Genomic DNA, 20,545 nt, shown 5'->3' on the forward strand with positions numbered 1-20,545 from the left:
TGCAATTTTCTAACTGACAGAGAGAGTTGCAGTGTAATGCACTTTAATATTTAATAAAAGCAAGTCCTGATGAATAATAGATTAAGTAATTAAAATGATTTTTCATAACCATTAATTGCATTGATGTGGTCCTAGGGAAATCGTTAAAGCCAAAGCAATTTACATCAGTGAATAGGTGATTTTGCGTTGTTTAGGTTCAGTTTAACATCTAAATTGTTGTCCTTTGGTGTCTTTCACCAGTGTATTTGAAAAGAAAGAGAGTCTCTCTCTCTCTCTCTCTCTCTGTGTGTGTGTGTGTGTGTTTGTTTGATGACCAAAATAGTTTGCCTCATTCATAATGCTGTTACTGGCTCAATGTGACTTAACAGTTGCCATAACAACCAAACATGTTCCTCACAGGGATGGTTCAGTATTTGAGTTCAGTCAGTGAATCACTGCCTACAGTATGTAATGCAAAGAAAAAAAAATCATTATTGCTGGGACAGTCAACATTAGTGCTGTGTAACTTACTCTGATTCAACATAATGATCCTAACTATTGAAAATATTCCAAGAATGATGATCTTTCCAGTACAGAATCACACAAAAAACATTTTTCATAATACAATGACGCCTTACAAAGGCAGAGAGGAAGACAAAAGAGTCTGTGGTAATGAAAAGTTTAATGCAGCTTTGCAAAGAGGCTGTAATTTAAGGTTACAAATGATACTGAACTTGACAACAGGCCCGCAGCTTGTATGTGTGTGTGTGTGTGTGTGTGTTTCTCACTGATGTCTGGACATTCTATAGAAAAAAAAAAAAAGGGTTTCTTGGGTAAATGCAAACTACCCTGCAACAAGTTTTTTGGAACAATACAAAATTTTTAAATGCAAGCACAAAGTTTCTTGTGGGGAAACACGCAACTTTAGCGTACAAATGGAAAGTTTCTTGAGGAAATGAATGTGTTTTTCTAACAAGCGTTAGAAATGTGGGGAATGACAAAATTTTAGCATGCAAACAAAGTTTGTTGTGAGGAAACGCAAAACTTTTAACGTTTAAGTTTCTCGGGGGAACAAAATGTTTGCATGCAAAAAGCTAAATTTGTTAAGGAAATGCAAAACGTTTTCTAGCGAGCGCAAAGTTTCTCGGGGAAATGCATTTTTTTGCATGCAAAATGTACATTTTTTTCAGTTTTTTATTCTCTACAAATTAATCAAGAATTTACGATATACATTTAAACCCACCTGTACCTAAATGGACATGTTGGTAGAGAAAATGTAAGATGGGAGGGGAAAAGTATATTTGAATGCATTTGCATTTGCTCGTAAAAGTACTGAAAATTTTCACCACCAAAACTATTAATAGTTTTTTTCTTTCATATTATATTCCTATATAATAATGCCAAGTTTGGCTGGCGCTGTGAACAGGACTAAGCATTTTCAACTGCTATTCTATAATTGCTCTTCAAGTTGGGACTTGAGCGCTGTCACATACTGAGACTGATGCCGGAATTTGCTCTCGCTAATGGTGACGTTAAATGCGGCCTTGGCTGGCATCCAAATATCAGCTTATGGGGCTACAACCATTCTCTGTGCAATTACAGGCCTGTGTGAGTGGCTTCACAAAGCCTCTTCTTCTAGTTCTTAAGACTCACTTCATATGCATTTACAAGCATATGCTACAGAGGGAAAAGTTAATGCATTACAAGGATGACCCAGCTGCAAAAGCGTGGCTTCTTGTAGGAAGATGTAATAGAAAATCAGCTACTTAAAGATCATGACTGGAAAAAGAAACTGAAAACGAGTCGAAGCGAGTGTCTTTGGATCTGACTGCAGCAGGAAAGGTTGAATCTGTGAAATGAAAGCCGAGGCTCGGCAGAGTGTGCAAATGTTTAATGTGTGTCTGTGCATAAAGCAATAAGCAGAACAAACATCCGACAGACGCACAGGATCATGGGAGTGCATACGAATGCTGAATAAACGGCAGGATTAAGAGCGCATACAGTAAGTTACGAGATCTTCTCTGAGGTAAAATGTTCTTATTGCATAGATCTTCTTCAGTGTTTCCTACAGTGATTCCCAACCACAGCTATATGTGGACTAAAAGACAAAACAGATTTTGATTTTGCTTGTAAACCCTATGAGATAAAATATGACTTACAGTATAAAATGTACAAATATTAGGATATACTTAGGATATACCTTATTGACGTTGTAGTACAGGCATGTAAGACAGTAAAGGTTGGGAAAAGCTGCTCTAAAGTGCATGACATTTTATTCCTGAGATTCAAAAGCAAAAATCAATGCATGTGGTCTTTCAATAGGTACAAGTGACAACTAGAAAATAAATTGACAATAAAGCTAAACTTTCTTTCCGTTGTTTGATATAAAGTCAAAAATAAACCCCAAATCATGCCCAAATAAAGTATGAATTAGTTCTTCAGTTTTTGTTACAGTACACAATGCACAGTTAAATATATATCTTTGCATTTGGCAAAAGTATAATGCGTAAGGAGACAAGTCATTAAAAATATGGAGCATATAATGTTACAAAGTGCAAATTATTTCACTGATAAAACTATTGTATAAAAACGACCCTGAGTTTTCCTGAAGGTTTTCTCTCTGTTCTTGGTTGGACGTTTTAAAGCTTTAAATCTTTAAATCTTGGTGGCCTACATGGAGATTTGGATGTCAAAAATAAATAACTCTGGTAAAGTGCCTGGTTTCTGCTGATTGATGTTTGATTCAAGTCGCTGATGTTTGCATTTCATCTTTCAGATCCACGTCGTTCTCAAACGCACCGTCCTCTTCATCACGCTGCTGCCGCGCAAAACTCACAAAAACCTGAAAGAGACAGAGAAACACGTCAAATAAAGAAGAAACCACTCACATTTAAATGTCAATCTCTTTATGTCTCTTTATAGTTCATTTCTACAATTTAGACATTGTCTATTTCTGCTGAGACATTTTTAGCCTTTAAAAATAATGTCTTGATCTGTCTGGGATCACAATGATTTGTTTTTTTAACATTTAAATATATTCAATTCAAATAACATTAATTACAAAGATTTTTTTTTTCTTTCTTTTAAGAGAAGCCAATGAGACATGTATAATTTAATTTAATTTAATTTAATTTAATTTAATTTAATTTAATTTAATTTAATTTAATTTAATTTAATTTAATTTAATTTAAGTTAAGTTAAGTTAAGTTAAGTTAAGTTAAGTTAACTTCATTTAATCTTGACTGAAACTGAAATCTTTAAAAGTAATTTCTTGATCTGTTTGGCATCATAGTGCCATGACTTTAAAGTTAAAATACATTGCTTCAAAAAAAAATATATATATATATATAACAATAAAATAAAAAATCCAATGGGAAAATAGGCCAATGATATATTATTTAATGTAATGCAATGTAATTGACAGAGACAAAAATTTGTAAATAAATAAATTAAATTAAATAAACAAATAAAATTACACAAACAAGCAAACAAACACATACATACATACATACATGAATAATGTATCAGTCACTCTGGCATCATAGCACCACATCTTTAAAATTATTATTATTTTTTTTAATTCCATCAACATTTTTAATTATTAACAATTATTTTTATTCCATTAATTTTATTTCATTTTAATTTTTTTCACTTCAAACAATGTCTGACTGAAATCTTTAAAAAGCTATCAAAAGCTTTCAAAAATCTATCAAAATTTATCAAACTTTTTTTTGTTTCTTAAATTACAACAAAATTAATACTAATAACTGTTTTTTTTTTTTTAAAGAGAAGCCAATAATAATTATTGTAATTATTAATTTTAAATTAAATTAATCCGCAAAACAATAATTGTCTGATCTCTTGATTTCTTGATATGTCTGGTATCACAGTGTTAAATAAAAGTGTTGAATAAAAATCAAATACTTTTTTAAATTACAACAAAATGAGTATTTTTTTAAATTTTATTTATTATTTTATTTCATCTGGAAAACATTGATAAAACCCTTCAGTTCAATCATTCAGAATCAGATTTAGCACTGATTTCTGGTCTATAATTTGGTTTATATCAGATATTTTTGGTTGGGCTAGTAGAAGTTCTGAATGGCTTAGTAACCAAATTGGCTGGCGAGTGAAAAAGTTGATGTCAAACACTGCTAGTAACTCTTCCAGCATCAGTTCAGTCGTCTTCAGCGCTGATGTGTTTTGACTCTCAGTTGGCAGTAATATTGGCATGTGCTGCGAGAGACAGCGGGCATACGCTCAGATGAAACACGCCGGGACAGAGCAGGAAGTGTTGGGAGATAAAGACTACACTCACGAGTTCAGACTCAATCCCTCTATAGAGTGTGTGAGACTGCGGATGATATCGCAGGTAAAAGAGCAGCACTTCACACTGACAGGACGGACAAACGATGATTTACTGCAGTCGCAGAGCGTTTACTGTACAGTGAGTGTGTCTGGAGAATCACTGAAAGAGTCGCACGAAAGTCACTGAGGAGAGAAGACATTTCTGACGGCCGGAGATACACACGGGACAGAGAAGTGCTTAATACTTTCCCAGGACAAAACCTGAAAACTCATGTACATAAATCATACATGGATGCAGATATTTGCAGACACTGTCTGAATGCTGGTAACTAAACAGTAAGATACCAGTGGCTATTGATGTCCATTATATGGAGAAAAAAAACATCAAGTATATGAAAAATAAGTGTGTTTCGTTGTGCACTTGTAGTATACTTCAAATCTGTACTTGCAGATCATATAATATTAATGAAATAAATGGTCACTTAAGTGGCTTTCTAAACACACTTAAGCGCACTTTTAAAAAGTGTAAATAATGTCAAATTAAAAGACTTTGTTTAAAATGAATTTCAAATCATTGTTTTAATAATCTTTTGTCATTCTTAAAATAATGTAAAATGGAAATCTAAAATAAAATAGCTTAATTTCACTTAGTAATAATGTCAAATTAAAAGTTTTTTGAAGTACATTTTAAATAATTACGTTTTAATAATCCGCTGTTGTGTTTTATAGTAGTACACTTATTTTGATGTGTTGACTAACATACTAAAGCATATGTAAAGTACTTGATTATAATTTCAACTGTAGTGTTATTCAATATTACAGTTAATACTGTATATTTTAAATATTCATAACTGCAATTTATTACAAATTTGTAATTACAAATATATTTAAATACATGACAGAAATTTCAATAGAAATTACATTAAAGTATATTTTAGTTGATTATAAATGCTTGTCAGTACATTCAGCAGTACTTTAACCATATTTCAAAGACAATAGAAGTAATACTGAAATTACATATAAAGAGGTACTTGGGTCAAAAACACTCTAGAGTTCAGCTAATTGCATTTAATATCAATGTAAACTGTAATAATTTTTTTTTCAATCGCAATTATCTAAATTATTACATTCAGTTCACACTTAAAGCTGCAGTCCGTAAGTTTTGACTCTTTGTCGCTATCTCTGTTTGAAAACCTGCAATTGCAGTTATTTGCAGAATTATTTTCTTAACGTGGGTTGTTGAGGTTGTTAACCGCTTCATCGCGAATTAATCTAATGTTTTGAGGAGTATGTATGTCTGTTAGTCACCACACCAGTGTGTCATCTGAACAAGTAACAAGTCTGTCACTTTTGTTCTGACCAACTGAGGAAAAAAGCATTACAATAAATCATGCTACAATGGTGATTAAATCTAACGATCGAAAACAAATTTCTGTACAGTCTAATCTCTAATTGTCATACCATTTGAATTTCATATAAATAAATTCTTTTAACCCCAAAAGCAAATTATTCTTACTTAGAACTGGTTCTCTTTAAAATACAAATATTGTGTAATCCCAGTAGGCTATCTGTAATCAGATGCACATTTAATTGATTTGAAAATGAATTAATTTATGATAAATGTAATTATTCCAGCTGCTTTGAGAAAAGGTTATAAACAATTTCTTACCCGTACCACTCAAGTTAGAAAACATTATTATGAGCTAACCGTTGTGAATCAGGCTAAAGTAAGGCGATAGTTTTGAACATTGGCTGGTTATGTACTTGCTCAAAAATTGATTTCAGATCATTTTTAATGAAATAAAGTTACGGACTGCAGCTTTAAGTGTTCCTTTAAAGTATATTGTTACTGTAAGTACTCCGTTTAAAAGCATGCTAATGTCAGAATCTAAAGTAGAATCATTAAATATTTTATTTTTCCCATCCTCACTTACAGCTTCTTCAAAATACTAGCTATAAATGTTGGATGACACATTTCTTTTCATGTTTGTATAGTTGATCCGGGCAGGATCAGAGATCTGAATGTCAGGAGAGTGTGTGTGAGTGTGTTTGTGTGTATTGTGTGTGTGTGTGCGTGTGTGACTGTACAGTAGGTGTGTGTGTCTGTGTGTGTGTGAGTGAGTGAGTGAGTGAGTGAGTGTGTGTGAGTGAGTGTGTGCGCGTGTACAGTAGGTAGGTGTGTGTGAGAGTGTGCGTGTGTGTGTGAGTGTGTGTGTGTGTGTGTGTGTGAGTGTGTGAGTGTGTGTGTGAGTGTGAGTGTGTGTGTGTGTGTGTGTGTGTGTGTGTGTGTGTGTGTGTGTGGCGTGTACAGTAGGTAGGTGAGTGTGTGTGTGTGTGTGTGTGTACTGGTTTTGTGGTTTACGGGACAAAAATTTGTATAATGACATGGGTATGACAGAGGTATTACAATTTGAAGGTGGTTTATGAGCACACTGCCTATGTCCCCGTAATTCAAAAGGCTTAAAAAACATATTAAATGGTGTTTTTTTGAAAATCTAAAAATGCACAAAGTCTCCTGTAAGGGGTAGGTTTAGGTGTAGGGTTGGTGTAGGGCAATAGCACATACAGTTTGTACAGTATAAAACCATTACGCCTATGGAGAGTCCCCACAAGGATAGCAAACCAGACATGTGTGTGTGTGTGTGTGTGTGTGAGTGTGTGAGTGTGTGTGTGAGTGTGAGTGTGTGTGTGTGTGTGTGTGTGTGTGTGTGTGTGTGTGTGCGCGCGCGTGTACAGTAGGTAGGTGAGTGTGTGTGTGTGTGTGTGTACTGGTTTTTGTGGTTTACGGGGACAAAAAAATTTGTATAATGACATGGGTATGACAGAGGTATTACAATTTGAAGGTGGTTTATGAGCACACTGCCTATGTCCCCGTAATTCAAAAGGCTTAAAAAACATATTAAATGGTGTTTTTTTGAAAATCTAAAAATGCACAAAGTCTCCTGTAAGGGGTAGGTTTAGGTGTAGGGTTGGTGTAGGGCAATAGCACATACAGTTTGTACAGTATAAAAACCATTACGCCTATGGAGAGTCCCCACAAGGATAGCAAACCAGACATGTGTGTGTGTGTGAGTGAGTGTGAGTGAGTGTGAGTGTGTTTGTGTACAGTAGGTTGGGGTGTGTGTGTGTGTGTGTGTGAGAGTGTGTACCTGGTCTAGTGTGGTCTGGGACACAGAGTAATCCTCCACATGCAGCAGCTGCTGGTGTTTGTTGAGCTGGCTGAAGATGTGTGCGAGAGCCCCGTCTCCCTGTGGGATCTGGTACTGCAGGGTGTTGTGATGTTTCTCTTTCAAAACGCTGCCGGGAAACGTGTCGTGCACAAACGTCTCCAACGTGCACAGGTCGGCAAGATCGGCACTCACGCGTATGATCACTGTGTATCCTTCCCCGAACCTGCAACACACACACACACACACAGAGTTACAGGCGATAACTCTTCACAACCTGGATTAGTTTGAGATCAAAGCACATATGAACCACAGATCATTTCATGCAGAATTCAACAACACTGCCACAAACTTCAAAGAAGAAGAAAAAGTTCCTGCACACCGTCTGATAAAGCATCACTATTTCTACTTTCTCTTTTCACAGAGGATGCGATGCGTTCAGTGCTGAATGCTGAAAACAATCAGACTCTCATTTTCCTAAGAAGGAAATGGCTATTTTCCTAAGAATTGTGAGTTTATATCTTGACTTTTCATCATTTTGAATTTTTGTCTTGAAGTTTTGATTTAACATCTTGCAATTATATATTTTATTGTCGGAATTCTGAGTTAATACCCCTCACAACTATGTATTTTTTTTTTTTTAAAGTTAGTTAACATGCCACAATTCTAACTAGTTCTTGGAATTCAATTTATTTATTTATTTTCCCAATTGTGAGTTGACATCTTGCAATTGTAACCTTTTTTTTTTTTTTTTTTTGAATTTTGAGTTTACATCCAACAATTCTGATTTTTATTCTTGGAATTCAAAGTTAACATTCCACAATCCTACCTTAAAAGAGATATAAAATTGAGAAAAAAAGCCTGAATTTCAAGATATAATCCCTCAATTCTGAGGAATAAAAAGGCTGAATTTCAAGATAATAGCTCAAAATTGTGAGAAATAAAGTCAAAAGTGTCTTAGAAACTTGCAATCCTGACTTTTATTCCTGGAATTATGATTTTGTTTATTTTAATGTTGCAATCCTTACTTATTCTTGGAACTTTTAGTTAACATCTGCCAATTCTGATTTTTATTTTGTATTCATTTTAGTGGTGTCAAAATTAGTGCGTTAACTTAATTAATTTTTTCAGTTTAACGCGTTAAAAATATTTAACGCAATTAACGCAGGGGCGGAGCTAGGGTTGGCCACCCCACTCACATCTGTTGTTTCTGTCACTTTTTCTCTTGACAAGTAGTGCATTTATTCAGTCGCAGAATGTCTTTACGACCACATTAAACAGGAGACGTTTCAGAAGTGCGCTGCAGCTTCACTTCAGCGCCAGGCGCGAGTCAAAGGAGCGCGGAAACAGTACTGTGCTCACTGTAGCCTGTATCATTTCATATCAAAGCGTGAAATAAACTACGTGCGTGCAATGTCGTTGATCAGTTAAGTCATGAAGTTACCAAAAAGGCGACTAAAGCTGCCTTAAAACTGTGCATGCATGTAATATTTTATATGAGTCACATTTAAGAACATGTCTCTGAAATGGTTTTCAAAACTGTCCTGGAGCAGCCCAGCACTGTCTCCCTCATCTAACACACTCGATTCAACTCGTCCGTTCATTATAGAGGCCTGAAGTGGGTCAGAAAAGGTGATGAGAGTTCAGAGAAAATATAATACTTGTCAGATCCGCTTCACGTTCAGCAGGGACAGCTCTTAAAGAAATAACAGCCAAAACAACCTAATAACCAGCTGCTGTGATGTCTGTTCATCAAAGGACAAAGAAAAAAAAAAGAGGAAAAAAATAACTTTTATAGCTTTAAGGATTTATCTATTTTTAATTTAGAATTTAGTATTTGATAACTTCAACTTCAATTTCTCTATATTTCTGCTGAAGGGCACAGGTAAATATGACATTTATTATAATGGGTTTATGTGAAGATTGTTTTAAGTTCACTTAAATTAGTTATTTATTAATTTTTTAAGCAATTTTATAGAGGCCTTCAGTCATAAAAAAAGATGCCATTAAACAAATATTTAAAAAATATATTGTCTTTATGTTGTTTGTACATTAATTTGAAGATTGAATGTGGAATTATTGCAATATAAAAGTATATTTAAAAACTTTACTGTTAGGTGCGATTAATCGCGATTCATTTCAGAAAAATGTGCGATTAATTAGTTTCTTCTTTTTTTTTAATCGATTGACAGCACTAATTTATTTATTTATTTGTTTTCCCCCAGAATTTTGAGTTAACATCTCCCAATTCTGACTTTGATTCCAAGATTCACATTTAACATCTCGCACTTCTGAATTTTATTCTCAGATCTCATAGTTAACATTGCAATTCAGATTTATTTTTATTTTGAGTTAACATCTTGCAATTTTAACTTTCTTTTTCCTTCAGAATTTTGACAATCACAGTTACCTTTATTTATTTATTTATATTTTGTGGTGGAAACAGAATTCCATGTATGGCTTTATTAGACTTGCGAGAATATAATGCACAACCTGCATAAGTAGTTTCATTGGGTTTCAGTTCACATTTACTTCCATTGTTTTTTAAAAAAGCAGCTTTCTTTTCCATTCCATGAAGGAAGTCAGGTTTGCGTGTCACGCATACACATCTAAAGCAGAGATAAATGGCGTCTCTATATTTTTATCCTTCTAAAGAGTGAATGTGTGAAAAGTAGAAGCAGATTTATGGTCTGTATAAAGTGTGCAGCAGTAGATTGTTGCGAAATGTAGCTGTCTTATAAAAACTTCCTCCGCTCTCAACATTACTGACGTACATTAGAAGCACTCCAGTGCTTTTATCTTTCTTGTTAAAAGAACAAAGACACAAAGGTGTGGGATCACACACACACACACACACACACACACACTGAGTGAATTGGATGAAAAACTCACACTAAGCACTGTGACTCTAGTAATGGAGCGATTTGATTGGCGACTGACAGGCTTACAGATGCTTTTATTGGACGCCAGTTTACTTGTGTTTGTTCAGGTGTGCGTGTGTGTGTGTGTGTGTACACGCGAGTGTGTGTTTACTCAAGGGTTTGTGTTTATAAACACTCAGCATCAATATGATTTTATCAGAGTAACTGCTTGCACTCAAAATAATAAAAGCACACAATGATAATGACTGGTGTGTGTTTGAGTTACACTTTTCCACTTGCTGTGAAATGAAGTTACGATATTTGGCCATTTTAAAGGGACAGTTCACCCAAAAATAAAATTCTGTCATCCTTTACTCACCATCAACTTGTTCCAAACATTTTTAATAATGTGTTGAACTAAACAGTTGATGGTAGCCATCGATTTCCATAATATTTTCTTCCATACTATGGAAGTTGATGAATACTGTTTGGTTACCAAAATTCTTCACATATCTTTCATTTTCAACTGAAGAAAGAAACTCATACCGGTTTGCAACAACTTGAGGCTGAATAAATGACAGAATTTTCTTTTTTGGGTGAACTGTCCCTTTAAGTAGGATTTCCAATCATAGTTAATGCTATAATCATGTTATGTTATGTATTATGAGGGTTTGGAGTTTTAAGTTACCATGCATACATACATTAATTCATTTTTTTTATAGTAAACATAAACAAACGGTACTTAGAGTATGTTAGTCTGTACTAGTAAAAATATAAATAAATATATATGTCATGGGAAGAGCCAAGAGCGCGTCCACGAGTTACACATCTAACTAACGCGTTACTTATTAGTTCAGGTTCACTTGTGCATTTGTCTTTTTGTCCATTTATGAGTTATAATATTATGTTTATGTTGTATAAATATCTGTTTCATTTTAATTTTAGATAAGTTTGTTGTCTGTATTTTTTTTTTCAGCAATGAATTAAATTGATCAGAAGTGACAGTAAAGACTTTTATACTGTGAAAGACGACAGATGTGACCGTTTCCACAGAAATATTGGGCAGCACTACTGTTTTCAACATTGCTAATAATCAGAAATGTTTTTTTGAGCAGCAAATCAGCGTATTGGAATGATTTCTGAAGGATCATGTGACACTGAAGACTGGAGTAATGATGCTGAAAATTTTTAGAACAAAAAACTGGACTTGATTTGGACTTGTTAACAAAACAAATTTTCAGTTTTTTTTTTTTTCTAATCAAATTAAACCAATTTGATTTATTTTATCTCCAAACTGTCACTGCATTTGTTTTTAAAAAATGAGGGTGAGGAAATAACATCGAGCACAACTCATTCACTCACAACAGCTACAGCAGCGCACACTCAATATAAAGATGAATGAACGTACAAAGACAAAGTCATCTCTGCTATGCTGTATCAATCACAGGACGAGTAGAGACAATACAAGCGATCAGAACTCACTGACAGCAACAAAACCACACGTTTGGGAAATATAAGACCATATGTTTAAAGAGAAGCATTCCTATACACCGTCACTTAAAATATAGGCAGTTATGTTTAGTAACATGAGCAGATCGTGCACTGCAAACCTTCAATGTGTGCGACTCGAGCGTGGCCTGTGTTTGATGACATGACGCGTGTTCCCTGCTGAGTGTGTGAGGGAAGTGAACGCAGCGTGAGAGACGCCGTCCTACAGATGGCAGCAGAAACACACCGTAGGAGGACCGACGGGATGAAGGGAAGAGAAAGAAGAGAGGAAGGACTGAATGAGGAAGGCCTGCAGACGGAGTGAGAGTCGGTGTGTGATGGAGAGCTGTAGATCTTGTCCTACTGCTTTGCTCCATTAGACAGCATGAACAAGAAAAGATAAAGCAGAGCGAGAGAGGGGAGGCTCCATCAAGGGAGCTGCTCTTAATTGCCTCTTCACTCATTAATGCCCACACCTCCACAATCATTAATTACAACCGAGAGACACAGAGAGAGAGGGAGCAGATAAATTCAGGCACATATTAAATGTAAGGCCTGAAACAGGACATCGAGTGATAACTGAACGCAGTACAAAAAATTGTTAAAGGAATATTTCAGCCAAACATGAAAAATTGCTGAAAATGTGCTCACCATCAGGCCGTCCATGATTAGGATGAGTTTGTTTCTACATCAGATTTGGAGAAATGCTCTGCAGTGAATGGGTGCCGTCAGAATGAGAGTCCAAACAGCTGATAAAAACATCACCATAATCCACACCACTCCAGTCCATCAGTTAACATCTTGAGAAGACAAAAGCTGCGTGTTTGTAACAAACAAATCCACAATTAAATCAGTTGAAAACATCTTAATGATGGATTTGTTTCAGCTTTTCTCTTCTCAAGATGTTAACTGATGGACTGGAGTGAGAGTTTTTATCAGCTGTTTGGACTCTCATTCTGACGGCACCCATTCACTGCAGAGGATCCACTGATGAGACATTTCTCCAAATCTGATGAAGAAACAAACTCACCTACATCTCGGATGAGTGAATTTTAAGCAAATGTTAATTTCAGGTTAACTATTCCTTTAACTGTTTATATGGACTACTACTATGATAACACTGAAAACAGGTGCTGCTTCACATTTTTGTGGAAACTGTAATACATTTTATTTTTCAGGGTTCACAGATGAATAGAAAGTTTAAAAGAACAGCATTTATTTTAAATAGAAATATATTGCAACATTATGTCTTTGTCACTTTTGATCAATTTATTGCATCCCTGCTGAATAAAAATATTAATTTCATTAAAAATAAAATTAAATCTTACTGACTCCAAACATTTTGAATGGTAGTGCACATAGTAGACCCAAATTAGAGAAGTCAGAGACTAAAAAAAAACAAATAAAATAACAATCAGTGTTTCTAGAGTAACAGTAGTAGAGAAAAAACTAAATTCAGAGATAAAAGTGCTTGAGAAGCAAAATAATCAGACTTGTGTTCAGAGATATCAAGAAGTGATAGTGATCCACAAATTTGCTTCTCAAGTAAACCAATCTTGTTTGAAGAATATTCAGATGTTTGTTTTACAGATTGGAGATGTAACTGTTTATCTTGTCAAAAACTGTGAACTATAACAAATTCTTCAATGTGTGACTGTGTTGAAGTCCTCTGAACCGAATTCCAGTCATTCCAGTTCAAATTCTGACTGAATATCCTGTCTGTCTATTCAATTCAAATTGACACTTATGAACTGAGCCTTAACACACACACACACACACACACACACACTCACCTGCTCTTCAGGTGCTGGATGCTGCCGAGGCATTTGAACTGTCCATTCACCATTATGGACATGCGGGTGCAGAGCGCTTCACACTCCTCCATGCTGAAAAACACACACACATTTGCAGCATTAGGGCAGGTTTCCAGACTGTTTTGGTCTAATTCTGGCCGTTCCTCAGCGTGAATCTCTTGAGAAACACCTTCAAAGCATCAGAAACCCCAGAGCTCAGGATCCGCTTCCAGCCGCATTCAAATGAGACTCGTTATGAAGCTCATGAAAGCCTTTCACCTGCGCAGCCGGCCAATGAGACGCAGTCACACAAACAAACTCATCTGCTGCCAAACCAGGGACAAACGAACATCAACTAAAACTCTAAATTGGTGTCTTGTTGCCAGGAATCGTCAGGCTGCATCATTATCACTGGCTGATGTGAAGAAAGACGATTCAGGAACTGACACGATAAATATAACTGCTGAATTACACAATAACATTTACATTCATGCATTCAGCAGAAGCTTTTATCCAGAGGAACATGAGAAATGTGTCAGGGCTGATGAGGAATGAGCTAGAGATGAGGTGAAATACATAGAAGAGGACTTTTGTTACATAAATGCACGTAATACAGGTGCATCTCAATAAATTAGAATGTCGTGGAAAAGTTCATTTATTTCAGTAATTCAACTCAAATTGTGAAACTCGTGTATTAAATAAATTCAATGCACACAGACTGAAGTAGTTTAAGTCTTTCGTTCTTTTAATTGTGATGATTTTGGCTCACATTTAACAAAAAAACACCAATTCACTCTCAACAAATTAGAATACTTCATAAGACCAATAATAATAAAAAAAAAACATTTTTAGTGAATTGTTGGCCTTCTGGAAAGTATGTTCATTTACTGTATATGTACTCAATACTTGATAGGGGCTCCTTTTGCTTTAATTACTGCCTCAATTCGGCGTGGCATGGAGGTGATCAGTTTGTGGCACTGTTGAGGTGGTTTGGAAGCCCAGGTTTCTTTGACAGTGGCCTTCTTGACAATGCTCTTCTGCATTTTTTGGTCTCTTGTTTCTCATTTTCCTCTTGACAATACTCCATAGATTCTCTATGAGGTTCAGGTCTGGTGAGTTTGCTGGCCAGTCAAGCACACCAACACCATGGTCATTTAACTTTTGGTGCTTTTGGCAGTGTGGGCAGGTGCCAAATCCTGCTGGAAAATGAAATCAGCATCTTTAAAAAGCTGGTCAGCAGAAGGAAGCATGAAGTGCTCCAAAATTTCTTGGTAAACGAGTGCAGTGACTTTGGTTTTCAAAAAACACAATGGACCAACACCAGCAGATGACATTGCACCCCAAATCATCACAGACTGTGGAAACTTAACACTGGACTTCAAGCAACTTGGGCTATGAGCTTCTCCACCCTTCCTCCAGACTCTAGGACCTTGGTTTCCAAATGAAATACAAAACTTGCTCTCATCTGAAAAGAGGACTTTGGACCACTGGGCAACAGTCCAGTTCTTCTTCTCCTTAGCCCAGGTAAGATGCCTCTGACGTTGTCTGTGGTTCAGGAGTGGCTTAACAAGAGGAATACGACAACTGTAGCCAAATTCCTCGACACGTCTGTGTGTGGTGGCTCTTGATGGCTTGACCCCAGCCTCAGTCCATTCCTTGTGAAGTTCACCCAAATTCTTGAATCAATTTTCCACTCAACTTTCTGTTAACATGCTTGGATACAGCACTCTGTGAACAGCCAGCTTCTTTGGCAATGAATGTTTGTGGCTTACCCTCCTTGTGAAGGGTGTCAATGATTGTCTTCTGGACAACTGTCAGATCAGCAGTCTTCCCCATGATTGTGTAGCCTAGTGAACCAAACTGAGAGACCATTTTGAAGGCTCAGGAAACCTTTGCAGGTGTTTTGAGTTGATTAGCTGATTGGCATGTCACCATATTCTAATTTGTTGAGATAGTGAATTGGTGGGTTTTTGTTAAATGTGAGCCAAAATCATCACAATTAAAAGAACCAAAGACTTAAACTACTTCAGTCTGTGTGCATTGAATTTATTTAATACACGAGTTTCACAATTTGAGTTGAATTACTGAAATAAATGAACTTTTCCACAACATTCTAATTTATTGAGATGCACCTGTATGTATGTATCATTTATAATCTTTCATTAATCTTGTTTAATTCATATTAGCTCTACATTCATCAACAATCATGCTCAAAAACTGCAGAGGAACCAAATTCAGATTTAATCATCCAAGCAACTAGGTAAGAATAAAACGCAGATTTGACAATAAAAACAGGAATTTATATTAAATAAGATTCAATTATAATAACTATTTATGTTACAATATAATATAGTGTATTATATGTATTTATGTTCCAACATTAACTGAATTAAAATAAAATGCCAAAAATGAATTGTATTTCAGCTAGCTACCAAGGCAACATTCCTCATTTTCATTTTGTTTAAGCTGAAGTACAAAAATAACTAAAAGTTAATAAAATAAAACTTAAAAACCAAATAGACATATTTAAATAAATACATAAATAAATTAATGACATAAAATCACTAGAAACTTTAAATAAAATGAAAATAGAAAATATGAAAATAAAATCACATTAAAAGAAAGAAAGAATATATATATATATATATATATATATATATATATATATATAGGTAACACTTTACAATAAGGTTAATTAGTTAACATTAGTTAGCAACATTAGTTAACACGAACTAAGAATGAACAATACTTCTACAGCATTTATTAATCTTAGTTAATGTTCATTTCAGCATTTACTAATGCATTATTAAAATCACAAGTTGTGTTTGTTAACATTAATTAATGCACTGTGAACTAACATGAATAAACAATGAACAACTGTATTTTCATTAAGTAACGTTATCAAAGATTAATAAATAGTGTAATAAATGCATTGTTCATTGTTTGTTCATGTTAGTTAATACATTAACTAATGTTAACAAATGACACCTTATTGTAAAGTGTTACCATATATATATAATATAATATAAAGGACACACTTGTACTCAGAAGTGAGCTGAAACTAAACTCTGTCATAAAAACGCACTGTAAACATTATTTTTCAAAGTAGTAAATAAAGTTTACTGGAGATTATTAGAGTGCGTTTTACAAGAAAATACTATGTCCATCTTTCTACTTAAAATAGCATGTTTAATTCAGTGTTGCTTGCTGTTTATTTATAATTGTTTTGTGAAACTTACAAGCACTTTTTTTTCATTAAAACCACAAAAAATGCAGGTTTTCTGTTAGGGTTATTTTATAAAATATATGTGTAACTAATATAACTGCATATAAAACAGAAGTGGGTATGCCCTGGGTACCATAGCAACCACCTAGCAACACCTTAGCAACCACCCCGGGTACCCTAGCAACCACTCTGGATACCCTAGCAAATAGTTTTAGCTAGATTTTTTTTGTTACTGTTAAATGAGCTGGGTTTTAGCTTTTGTTGTTAAATCAGTTGGTTTTAGCCGTTGTTTAACTGTTTTTGTTAAACTGGTTTTGGCTGGGGGGTTTTTAGCTGTTTTCGCTTCAATGAGCTGGTTTTACCTGGTTTTTAGTTTTTAAAATCTAGTGAAGTAAAACTTAACTATGTCAAACTTCAAGCTTTTAAAACAACTTCAAACATTCTGGTTAGGCTTTTTCAAGCCAACTTAAAGTTTGTCTACAAACTTTACTATCTAGTTATTTGTAAAAATTACTAGCAATTATTATTATTTTTTTTAATTAAAACCGAAAAAAAAAAAAAATGCAGGTTTTCTTTTATAATTATTTTACAATAAATATGTAACTACTATAACTGCATATAAAACAGAAGTCTATGAGACGTCTTGAGCGTGTCTGTTACCTGTGAGAGGTGAGTATAACAGATCTGCCCTCCTTAATGACGCTGAGGATACAGTCCCACAGAAAACGCCGGGCCTTCGGGTCCATACCGGTGGTGGGCTCGTCCTACACACACACACACACACAGTGTCTATTATGTGGATCAGTATGCATAATGCAAAGAGAAACACTTCAAACAGCCTTATGATACAGCACAGCACAGTCACATGACCTCATTACACTGCACATGCAAATTAGTGAGTGTCATCTCATAAATATTGTTTTGCATGTTTAATAGGTCAAATTTGCATACTATACACAGCATGCATACTATATATAGTGGGTAAAATAAGTATTGAACATGTCATTTATGCATGGATTACTTGGGTTGTTATCGACATCTGGTGAAAATTTCAAGTCAACCGCACCTTTAGAAATATATATATATATACTGAGAAAAATGGTGACGTGTTCAATACTTACTTTACCTGCTGTAATAAGAGAAGCATGTTAGTATGTGATTCCAAACACAATTGTACATTATATATAGATATGATCGCGTGTGACCTTTGACCCCGTATGACAGATTGTCTACTTGATGATCACTCTGTCCTCTGCTGATTCGGAGCGGGACGGACACGCTGAGCGCACCTGCCTCGTAATGCCGCCTTTAATTAGCATCCGCAGAGAGCCAATCAGGAGTTATTCTGTGGGTTATGAACGTGGATTATTTCATATGAGTCTCCGTCAGGCGGAATGAGATTTTAATGCCAGCAAACAGAGGCGCGAGTGTGCGCCGAATGCTAAATCTGCCTGGAAATACATTAAAAATGTCCCGCGAGTGACCTCGAGTCCCGTCTTCTTTTCTTCTTTAATCTTTTCTATCGTTATTCGGCTCTTCATTTTATCCTTAATCCTCAAGGACGTTCTCTCATCCCTGTGTGTGTGTGTGTGTGTATGTGTGTTTGCTCTGTGTGTGCGTCCGCTGTACTTTGAGAATAAAACTGTCCCTAGCAACATCTCAAAGAAAAACGTCCCTTCAGAGACTAGGCAGAAATGATTAATAATGCCATTCATAAAGTTCAAATCATATTTTCATTCAGGCGTCGGGTTATGGTTGAGAAGAGTTAAATCCACAAATAAATGTAAGAAGACTCACGAAAACAAATTAAATGAGATTGACTTTTGCAGAATCACATGCATTTATTATTATTTGTGGAGTTTGAAATGTTCCTGAAATCCACAAACAGGCGCCACTCACTTTCCACTCCAGCCAATCAGATCAGAGCTTTGCGATAATATGCATATTACTCTAACTAATTATTCTCCTCCTGGGAAGTTTGTATGTATGAGTTGTGAAGTCGTAATTACAACATCTGGTGGTTCAAGACAATTGTTGTTTTATAGTTTATAGTTTATAATATTTTGAATTGGCTTTTGTTTTTTGTATTTGATCTTTTTGTTTTTATTATTATCATTTTATTATTATTTCAGTCTATATATATATTTTTTTCTTTTTTTTTTAAATCAGGGTTGTTATAGTTAACTAAAACCATTCTTATTTTCATTTAGTTTAATTCGATGTACTTAAATAAGTAAAAAATAAAACTGAAATAATTAAAAACTATATAGACAAAAATTACAAACCACAATAAATTTACTAAAACTAAAATGAAAAATATTAATAAAAGCTATAACAGTGTTTCAATGATGCTAAAATAATAATTATTATTACAGTTTTAGCTTTACTTATTTTAGTGCAACAACATTAAGTCAATTAAAATTATAAATGAAGAAAAAAAATGCAGCTTTTTATTTAATTTTAGTTTTAGTTAACTATAATAACTGGTTCAAGTCGCTTCGGTCAATGTGATATGGTGACACTTTCGACACAAAATTCAACAATATATTATATATAAAATAATGAATAAAGAATGCAAATTGGGTGCGTTTTGGCTTTTTTATTTATTTATTAAGGTGCCGTTAATCGAATCATAATATAATGTATTGCAATTGAACAAAAATATGGTGTTTTGTACATGCAACTTAGATAACTGTATTGCAAATGAAAAATACTAATAATTTAATATTAATAAAGACACTGCATCTATTGTGTCTGGCATGATTTATCACTGACATGCACATAACTTGTAATTGATGTTTATGTGTGTTTAACTCATCAATATGATCTTTCCATCATGACCTGAGCAATAGCTCAGACGCAGCGTTTTTTATTTTCTGATCAGAGCAGCAGCAGACTTCAGTCTGGAGCTCAGAATCGGTCTGAATCTGCAGGTTTGCTTTATTTATATTCTGCTGTTAGATGTGTTTGCACTGTTAGCGCTCACACCAGCCAAACTGTAAAGCGTCTGAGTCTCCAGAGTCATATAATTATTTCTGTGGGTGTGAAGAAACATTAATCAGTGCGAACGAACAATCAACACAACCTTCAGCGGATACGTACATAAATGGCATCACATTTTCACCTCTCAATAATGGCTCAAGCTTTTATTACTGTACTGCACTGCTTTAAAAACAGGTATTTGTTTGTTCATTAATTTATTTAGTTGATGTAATGACAAGTTTTAATTACTGGCCACTGGAAAAAAAACGAAAAAAAAAGAGTAAATGAGCATAAATAGATAAATAAATAATACATCTGAAAATCATACAAAGTCATACAACTTATCTCTTTAATGTGTGTGCGTTTTTTTTTTTAACCAAGATTTTTCCATTTTAATTTATTTTGAAAATAAATATAGTCATACAATCTCTTATCTCTCTTATATTTTATATTATTATATTTATTGGTTAACAAGATGTTTGAAATTGAGCTGTGATTTACTGTGTATGTATATTTTTGCTCTACAGTGCATCACATTAGTGGATTATATAATCAGCACATTAAAGTGAATTAATTATTGCTGTTATATGCCATGTCTTTAATTTGTGTCTAATAATAGCTGAAGGAGACACTAAAGGAGAAGCCATTTATATTCTTCGCTGATGGCAGAATACAAGAATATACACTAATGTTGGAGTGGGAGAGATAAAAAGACTGACACTGGGAGTCAAACAGGCCTCT

The 20,545-nt window shown here is 34.6% G+C and overlaps 1 protein-coding gene across 1 annotated transcript in view; it reads right to left on the reverse strand.

Annotated features, from left to right (window-relative positions):
• Positions 1 to 660: 660 nt before the first annotated feature.
• Positions 661 to 20,545, reverse strand: part of LOC131544248 (phospholipid-transporting ATPase ABCA1) — a 188,333-nt gene continuing 168,448 nt past the window's right edge. Inside the window, 4 exon segments of the mRNA XM_058782324.1 lie at positions 661 to 2,821; positions 7,437 to 7,680; positions 13,597 to 13,689; positions 17,483 to 17,586. Of these exon segments, the coding sequence (XP_058638307.1) occupies positions 2,723 to 2,821; positions 7,437 to 7,680; positions 13,597 to 13,689; positions 17,483 to 17,586 (540 nt within the window). The 3' untranslated portion in view covers positions 661 to 2,722.

Source organism: Onychostoma macrolepis, chromosome 07, assembly GCF_012432095.1.
Source record: "Onychostoma macrolepis isolate SWU-2019 chromosome 07, ASM1243209v1, whole genome shotgun sequence".
Classification (NCBI taxonomy): domain Eukaryota; kingdom Metazoa; phylum Chordata; class Actinopteri; order Cypriniformes; family Cyprinidae; genus Onychostoma; species Onychostoma macrolepis.